Source organism: Actinia tenebrosa, unplaced genomic scaffold (assembly GCF_029948245.1).
Source record: "Actinia tenebrosa isolate PJP-AT-01 unplaced genomic scaffold, QUT_ActTen_1.0 PGA_scaffold3__52_contigs__length_22856419, whole genome shotgun sequence".
Taxonomy (NCBI): Eukaryota; Metazoa; Cnidaria; class Anthozoa; order Actiniaria; family Actiniidae; genus Actinia; species Actinia tenebrosa.
In genome coordinates, this window is record NW_028292580.1 from 21,921,245 (window position 1) to 21,930,717 (window position 9,473).

At 32.1% G+C, this 9,473-nt stretch overlaps 1 protein-coding gene across 1 annotated transcript; it reads left to right on the top strand.

Annotated features, from left to right (window-relative positions):
* The first annotated feature begins 1,436 nt into the window (after window positions 1-1,436).
* LOC116295677 (ras-related protein Rap-1A) lies at window positions 1,437-9,220 on the top strand. Its single transcript, XM_089035396.1, has 7 exons — window positions 1,437-1,571; window positions 1,684-1,772; window positions 1,916-1,984; window positions 2,124-2,180; window positions 5,211-5,351; window positions 5,924-6,021; window positions 6,270-9,220. Exons 2-7 carry the CDS (start codon window positions 1,716-1,718, stop codon window positions 6,400-6,402), a joined length of 555 nt encoding a protein of 184 aa, XP_088891522.1. The 5' UTR covers window positions 1,437-1,571; window positions 1,684-1,715; the 3' UTR covers window positions 6,403-9,220.
* The last annotated feature ends 253 nt before the right edge of the window (window positions 9,221-9,473 follow it).

Below are 9,473 nucleotides of genomic sequence, written 5' to 3' on the forward strand. Positions count from 1 at the left end.
ACTAATTAGTCCACTAATTATAAATAACAAAGAATCCGCTTTTGAATCTGCATGATTGGTTCAAGTTGAAAATATCTTACAATTACAATCAATTTTCTAAAAATTATGACGGTATGTGCATTAAAGCTGATTAACACGCCTTTTGTTAATTAGTCGACACAACTCTAATTAATTGATTAATTAATGAAATAGGTGGAGTTAAGGACGTCATGGGCATAGTTCGATTGCGTGCACTCTTCCATAGGTACGCGCACAAGTTTTTACGCCCTTACAAAATCCCACCTTCTCATAAAAACTGTTTCTCGGGGGAGGGGGGAAGGGGGAGGAGGGAAGGGGGAGGGGGAAGGCCTGAGAAGGGGTAGGCCTAGACTTAATGAAGGAATTAACTTTATTTATCCATGGTAAACGACTCAGTTACACTACTTGTCAGGCGTGCCGTGCTAGAATTAAAGCAATGAATATGAATAAAGAATATAAAACTATCTATTTTGATATGTAATAATATATAATTATATATGCTATCTACTTATATTAATATCTACCTACCTATCCGATCTACCTATGCTAATTAATGTATCCTAATTACGCGTAAATATGTAAAATAGACATGTTCATTTATAGAACTAATTATTTAAGGGTGCTATTGCAAGTTTTTCGCTGCAGAGCTCTTTTGAAGGATTCCAAAGTATCGAGCTCTCGCATTTCGTTCTAATCAATAAAAGATCGTTATTTAAAGACCATGCACCACTGCGTTACGTGAACGTGCGTTACCGTCTTTATCGTTAAGTGTTTTCGTGACGCAATCATGATACAACGAGTCAGGTATTTTAGAAAGTTCTTGATTACAACATTAAAAATACTTTATAAAAAGTTACTCAAATGAAATTTGGGAAAGTAAATGTTTTGTCCTAGAAACGCCTAGGAATAATCCCTACAAACGTCTGCTTCAGAGATCAAAATTCCTCCATAAAGAAATAAATGCAATTTCAATTTTCACCCTTAAATTTCGATGGTAAAATAACTACTTTATACAGTTATATCTAACTAATGGCCAGTCTGAAAAAGTAAAACAAGCCGGCGGGAAAAGAAATATTTTGTTTTGTTTTTTTGTTTTCTTAATTATGATTTATATTTATTTGATATCTGTCGAATGGGCAACCTTTATAGATTAAAGATTCGGCAATTAGATTTAGATATGCAAGAAACCTTGAATTTACCTTTCACGAAAAATTGATAAATATATTTAGAATATATATATATATCCATTTATTATTATTTTTTATCGATTTTTTTTCAGTTGTATTAATTTTCTCTAAGTGCAACCGATGACCAAAGACACAAGAATCCCGAGGCCACTGTGAGCGTCATGTTTTATACCCACCCCCGTAAGTCCTAAATATAGCCCCATAGGATCGAGGTCATATATAACTTAGTGACGTACACGCCCGATATTTTGTTCTTATTTCCAAGATTGGGAGCGTCTACTTGTCTTGTGTATATAGGAGTTGGCTTGAATTTTCTGTTTAAACAACCACAATTTTCGCTTTCTAGACTCCCTTACTCAAGATAAGGTAAATTTGCTGTCTTCGCTTCCCCTCCCATTTTGGAAAACGAGCCAAAATGATTTGGTTTGGCCGAGTTGTTTTTACTTTACTAAGATGGCGACTCCTTGTTTTCTTGTAGGTCCCTCACTTTGAAAGCTGTTTCTTTTGAAAATGCGTGAATATAAACTTGTCGTTCTTGGTTCTGGAGGTGTAGGCAAAAGTGCTCTGGTAAGCAACTCGTTTTACTTCGATCGGAAATAATGGCTGGCGTTGCAAGTTTAAAATTGTCGAGTCAGTTCAACGGCTATACAAAGAAAATCTTTCAAGAGGAGGCTCTATTAACCAATTATTATTTTTATTTTTCTTTATAGACAGTTCAGTTCGTTCAAGGGATATTTGTCGAGAAGTATGACCCAACGATTGAAGATTCTTATCGAAAGGTAACGAATTTTCGCCGTTTTTTAAACTAAGATTTCTAACTATCGACTTCCTTGAGGTTTTACGAGACCATGAATAACACTTGGGGAGAATTTTTAGAGGAAATATCAACTAAAGATTCCTTTTTCTTTTTTCTTTTAGCAAGTGGAAGTTGATGCACAACAGTGTATGTTGGAAATACTTGATACAGCAGGCACAGTGAGTTTTATTTTCGATATTTGATTTTATTAAAGTCGTTCTACGAATTTCAAACCGCAAGCGATCAACAGGAAACGTCTTGCAAATCAATGTCTACACCAAGTTGGTACAAGACTTTTCCTATTCTCTAATAATATTGTTTTTTATCTTCTATAGAAGTTAAAGATTTAGTTAATATAGTTTTAAATCAAAAATTATCGAACAGTGGGCGATCAGGCGTTATAAAATGTGGACAATCTTTCGATACTAGAACAAGTCTTTTTCAAGACATAACTTGCTTCAAACACAACGTCTAACCTGCAATTATATATTATTTTGATTTGATTTATTATATGTCTCTGGAACCTTTTAAATGCCTTTAGTATTCATAATTTTGGCTATCGCTAGACTACTTAAAATCATAGTTATTTAATGGCAAAAATTTTTTTTACGCTATCCTAAACGAGGATGGTCGACACCTCGCTTTGTAGACAACTGTTGTATAATCTTAATTACCTATTATCAAATGAATTGAGTAAAGATGGGCTGTCTTTAGAATTATTTATCATCTTAAAAGGAAATAGAACGTTGGACTTACAAGGATATGACCTCTAATTTGTCAGAACATGTTACAAGTTTTAGTTTGAAACATATACTGTATAGATGCCAGACCATATGTAATTTGTGGGATCTATTTCCTTGGATTTGATACTGGACTTAGCTCTGGATCACACACCTTCATGTCCTTGGCCCCTTGACTTTATTGAACCTGATACATCAGAGGTAACTAAGTTACGGCACTGTTAACTCACAGATCACAAATTGGAATTTGGCCTGTTAGGTTTTTGGGTTTTGTATATTATAAGGGAAGCAAATCAGGAACCCAAAGAAAAGCCTTGAAAAGACCCAGAAATCAAACCTGGGACTCCAGAGGTAAGAGGTGAGCTCACTCCCACTACACCACCCTTAGCTTAATTCCCTCACTTATGATATACAGTTCAGGTAGAAGTGCATTCCCATTACAACACCCTTGATTTATTTTGCCTTAATGTCAAAATCAGGTTATTTTGTAGACTTGCTACGAGTCATCCACTCTTTTTCTCTACCTGCCCTTTAAAGGAGAAATTGGCAAGCACAAAGTGCAAGCATATGACGTCTTGTTTCCCTTGCAGGGATTCCATTTCCATTTCGAGCCAAAAATGTTGCCATTGGCTGTTTAATATAATATATTTACTGACGGATAAACCTCTCCGTAAATTTGGCATGAAGCAGAAATAAAAAGTCCTCAGTCCACTCCCCTAGTAAAAAGAAAAGGTACTGAGGAATTCTGGAAAGCCTCATTATTTTGTTATGACAAACACTATTGTGTTAGGCAAGGCTTGTCAAATTATATAGCATTGAAATAGTAACTGATTCAATCAGTATACCAAATCAAACTATGTGTTTAGTAAAGACTGAACATTTCATATTTCCTTAATCCTTAGTAGGCAGATCCAGGATAATTTCAAGGAGTTGGCTATAACTTAGAAAGACAGTTTATTGCTTTTTCTTTGGGTTTTTGCATTTTTCTTTATTCAAGATAATATTTTAAATTCTATAAGGGGGAGATATACATACAGTATAAAGGTGCATTGGTTTTGACCTATTGGTCCCTTAAATAAACTTTTCAAAAAAAAATTATGTTATTCACACAAGCATCTGAATGAGGCATTCATGCTAAATAAGTCTCTATCAAGTTTGACATGAATGCAAAATGATATGATGATAATGACCATGATTGGAATTAGTAACAATTTCTTATTGTGGGTGGCCTCTTCTAGTTTCTTAGGCAATCATTAATTTAACCTCTGCTACATACATGTATGTTAGAGTGAAGTCACTAAACCCGTGAAATAGATATTACACTAACACGCTTTAGTAGACCCTAATTCCATTGTTTTCTTTTGTGTCTATTTGACTATTACACGTTGACTAATAATTTTTATTTCACGGGTTAAATAATCTCGTTCTAACTGCTAATAATGCAAAGCCGTTAATAGTTGTGTACTTTTGATATTAATTAATTTTAATTTTTCTATTATCTTTTTGTTTGTTTTTTGGTTCCACTTACCGTTTTAATAACTGAAGCAAAATCCTATTCACCAATTAGTTTGAGTTATACAATGTGCTTAAAAGTCCACTGAAAGCTCCATATTTTTAACAAAGACATAATATATATATATATATGAAGTTTTCATTATTAAGTCATTGATATATTGAATCATTTAAACAGTTTTATTCTTGGTCTTAATTTCTCGGGTGCGACTAATTTTTACATGTATGTTTAAAAACTAGATCAAGCTTTTTTATCCCTTAGGAATTTATCTTTATTCCTATATCTTGCAATATTCTAATCATTCACTAGAGAATGATGATGCTAAGCAGCTTTAAAACCGTATGTTCATTAATCCCTTAAAATTTTTAAAAGTAGTTTTTTTTTACTTTAACAAGGACAAGGTATTTAAAAAATAAATTATGATAAATTCATTGAAGCATGAATTTTATTGGAACAAAATTTTGATATGTACATATATTATCTCAGAAGTATGTGGTCTGATAAATGTCATAATTAAGTCAGTTAAAAAAACAAAAATTATATGAACATGTTGTCAATAAATTTGAGTTTGTTTTAATACTAATAAATAATAAATTTATTGGATAAACACAATTAATAATAATAATAATAAATTTATTAATGTGTCACATCGTTTTTATTACAAAATAAACTAATTGGGGACACCTATCTAAGACCCTATAAGCCATTCTGGGGAACTAGTAGTTTACATTGTGGTCCAAGAAAAGAGAAAAAGACATATATGTATATATTGTAATAATCTGTATAAAAATAATACCTATCTAAAAAACTATGAACATGTAAGTTTAATATTATATGAAATGAAATTAACTACCATGCATTTATTTCAGTTATTGTATGCAGTAAGGAAGAGCAACCCTTGAAAGTGTCATTTATAAAAGTAGCATTAATTAAATTTTTTTTCCTTTTTTCAACAGGAACAATTTACAGCAATGCGTGATTTATACATGAAAAATGGACAAGGATTTGTTTTGGTGTACTCCATAACAGCTCAATCAACATTCAATGATCTTCAAGATTTAAGAGAACAAATCTTAAGAGTTAAAGATACTGATGATGTAAGTGTGGAAGAGTTGTTAATAGTATAATAATGGAAACTTTATTTCTTTTTTTTTTTTTTTCACTTACAATATTGTAAATCGTACTACAAATGGGTAATTTACAACTAACTACTTGAATTGAAGACACAGGCAAATACGCATTTACACATAAAAGCAAACAAACGAAGGGGGAAAATGATTAAAATTTCATCAAATCAATAATTAATAATAAAAAATTTTTAAAAAAACTATAAAGCTTTTTGCTGTCGTATCACAGTGTGGGACAATCACAGCAGAGCTAGGCTCCAAACTAAATGAAAGCCCAAAGATCGAATTAGAATTTAGTAGTTGATTATAATAATAATAATAATAATAATGATAATACTTTATTAGGAGCATTCTACAAAGTCTCAATGCTCTTATGAGAATGACTAAACTGAAATGAAGAAATAGAAACATTAATTAGAAACATTTTGCTATATTATTTAAATAATTCCCTCGAGGATTTCCATTAGTGACACACAACTTCCTGAGTGTAGGGCAAGAATAAAGGATGAAATGTTTTAACTTCTCTAACTTCTTATATCTAGGTTCCCATGGTTCTTGTTGGGAACAAGTGCGACTTAGAAGATGAAAGGGTTGTAGGTAAAGATCAAGGTCAAAATTTAGCTAAGCAATTTTCAAACTGGTAAGTTTAATGTTTCGTTTAAGCAGTAAATGAGCTAGGGAGCTATCATTATGAATGTTTCATTCAGCAGCCTGCTTTAAATTTGTTGCTCTCAGAGTTCACATGTAGATCAAACTCTTTCCTAGTCCATTCTAGGAGTGAGTGTGAAAGATGGCGTAACTTTGAAAACGCTTTATGCTTTGATTCTCTCCAAGGATTCTTTAAGAATACATATATTTAAATATGATTTTCCCCTCGTTTTTTCGTAGCACATTCTTGGAAACTTCAGCCAAGTTAAAAATCAATGTCAATGAGATATTTTATGACTTGGTAAGACAGATAAACAGAAAAACTCCAGAAGCCAAGAACAGGAAGAAGAAAAAGGGATGTGTTTTGCTGTAAATTGAACTAAAGCTGAAATACCATCATGACTGTGTCTGGTTACACAGATAAACAATTTGATTCAGCCAAAAAGAAACTTGTCAAAAACTTCACATTCCTTAGGCACTGCATGTCGAGCACATTACTTGATAAAATGTGTATTTTGAGCTTGTTTTCTGATGGAGGGAGTTCATGCATGGTTGAAATGCATTGACAAAGTACAGACGGAGACTGAGGTACATTCATAAAGCTTGGTTAGAAGTTTCATCATAAAGTATCAATATTTTTTCCTACTAAGAATTTTTTTTTGCCAATGTGAGAAAACTTTTCTCTGTAGTTTTAAGAATTGATTTGAATTTTGATTTAGAATTGATTTTGAGATTTTTAATTAATACCCTTTGTGTTTAAATGAATGGGAGAGAGTTTTCTGCTTCGATGTTTTGTCCTTGTAATAGATCGATCTAAATATTCTGGATTTTCTTCAGTGAATAGTAACAAGACTACAGTTCTAGAACTACAGACTTTTTTTCAAATTTTTTATTCTGATTTACAAAGTTTTTTTTAACTTGGAACCGTTGTTTTGTTGCACCATAGCTAATAATCTATTAACTATTGTTGCACGTAAGAAACATCCAGATTCTACTTCTTTCCCAATGATTTATTTATAGTTTTGTTCATCTAATAATATTATTTTAACACAACATTTATTGTTATGGATCATAATGATCAGTTATGTAGTACGTCGATTCATAGACCTGTGACATCTTGATGCAGGGCTTCAAATAAAAGCTGGCCATGATTACTGGCCAAAATTAGTTTTAGCTCGGCCATTTCTGGCTCAAAATAGTTGGTCAAAGTTATACTGGAAAGTGAAGGATCAGCCTTTGTTTTTAGCCTTGTTATAATGTATAAATGCGAACAAGATATTTTTTGTTTTTTTATTGTCACTAATGCTCCAATTTTGGTCTTTTGGTTCATTTCTTTTGTTTTTAATAACCTCACATGAAATTCTATGATCTGACAAGCCTTTAACTCAAGGGGAATCTCTCTGGAAAGGCAACCATCATTTGTTAGTTTTGACTATGGTCATCACTTACATGCAGAACAAATTAACAAATTTCAATAACAAGTTGACAAATTTTTACTAAATACGATAACTATTCACTGAGTGTGATAGATACATCTTGCTGCTTTACCTCTGACAGGGGCTTGCTCTAAATATTAAATTTAAACTTTAAAATAATAGCCAATTTGTGTTATTTTGGTTGAGTAGTCAACAACAATATAGGCTCAAAGGAAAAATAGTTACAATCATTCCATGTTTCCTTAACCTGTATGTAGCCCAATTTGTACCTTGCCGTCTGCATGCAGGCTGTTTCCTTGGAGCGCCTATAATGTGTGCAAGCACTCTTCTAGAATAGCGAAAATGGGCCATTATAAGAAGAATTGATTTGAAAATGAATTTGACTGAATGACGATATATTATGAATCACTCCATGATTATTAATTTAGAAATGAGTAGTTTTAAGACAGTTTTATAAATTATTACTGACATACTAATACTGTAGCAAGTCTAATAAACCACAGGGATAACCACCCAATCTTTTTTTCTTGAACGAGATTGAAAAAAATATGGTTGTGTAGCCACTAGCAACATTAACACCATAATCATTGACTTCTGTTTTAGAGGAAATATTGCCATTGCCTAAAGATGTAATAGAAATCTTTCAAAAAGCACCCAAACATTTTGGGTTATGATTCTCATGGGGGAAAACCTACATAGCACCCTCAGTTGATTTAATGTGTTCAGAAAGTCTAGAATGCAAGCAATATAACCATGAAACTTTAGTAATACTAAATACCACAATTTCAAGCAAATTCCATTGTTTTCTATTATTTTAATTAGCACTATTTTGTACTATTTAGTAATTAGTGTTTCACGGATTAATTGTTTGCACTCTATTGTATATTATTGTCGTTCTATCTATATTGTATTGGGTGTGATTCATCGTATTTTTATGATAACATTATATCACATGCTTGCTATGTGGGTCCTCCCATTCTCATAGTGCTATCTCATTCAGAATATTCATCTGCTAAAGCACAAGTTTTCCATAGAATTTTTCTGGCTGACAGCACATGCTGGTCTGTATTTTACCACTATGCAGAGCAGATGATGAGATGCAAAGACTTTTCTTGACTAATCGAAAACCAGCAACTTGCCAAACATACCCTTAGTATTTCTAAAAATGTGAAAGTCAATTTAAGATGCTAACTTGGCTTTTTCTTGTGATATACTCCTATATCATGCTTGCATGGCAGTATATTTGAGTTAATTGAAAAAGGTATTTGCTATCGAATTTGTCACATCCATAGTTAAGTAAAACTGCAAAATTTCGTTAAGATTTCCCTTAAAACTGAAGAAGATATACATTTTTTGAAACTCAGTATTTTTTGGAATGTTTACGAAGAAATGTATGTGCCCAGCCTGATAACGAGGCTTTTGTGTATGCCATGCCCATACATTTCTTTGCAAAAAGAAAATGCTTAAAGTTTCAAAAATTCATTTCTGAATCAGTAAAAGGGCATTCTCTATAAAACTTTGCAATTTTAGTATTATTAATCTAACAAGTTCGATGGTAAACTCCTTTCTCAGATAAATCAAAACACTTGTATTTTCACTCTCCTATGTGTTATAGGTATATTATTGACGTATGAAAAGTTGGACAATCATGTAATGTATACCAGGCTTCCTGTCAGATTTTTTGAGCTTGTTGCTTTTCTTTCCCAATATCTTTGTACAGCGTGATATAAATAAACACAATTAATTTATTCAGTATTTCCGTCTCCAGTGTTTGTTGGCTTTATATTTTCTAGTTGTAGACAGCAAAAAAATTCCAAAAAGGATTTATTGAAAACTATATGCTGTTTAGAGAAAATAACCTTTCAAAAAAATTGTTATAAAATATAGAAATGATTGAATCAAAATTCTTATACAGGGACCCCTCTCTGGATTCCAGCTTTTAGCTGAATGGGCCACCTTGTTTGAATAAAGGTTCAATAACCATTATGATACTGTATTCAAAATGTCA

Bases quoted from the DNA above. Each gene is read 5' to 3' on its own strand.
- LOC116295677 (XM_089035396.1), top strand. From the start codon at position 1,716: ATGCGTGAATATAAACTTGTCGTTCTTGGTTCTGGAGGTGTAGGCAAA. The intron at 1,773-1,915 runs GTAAGCAACTCG...TTTTCTTTATAG, and splicing joins GTGTAGGCAAAAGTGCTCTG to ACAGTTCAGTTCGTTCAAGG. The intron at 1,985-2,123 runs GTAACGAATTTT...TTTTTCTTTTAG, and splicing joins TTGAAGATTCTTATCGAAAG to CAAGTGGAAGTTGATGCACA.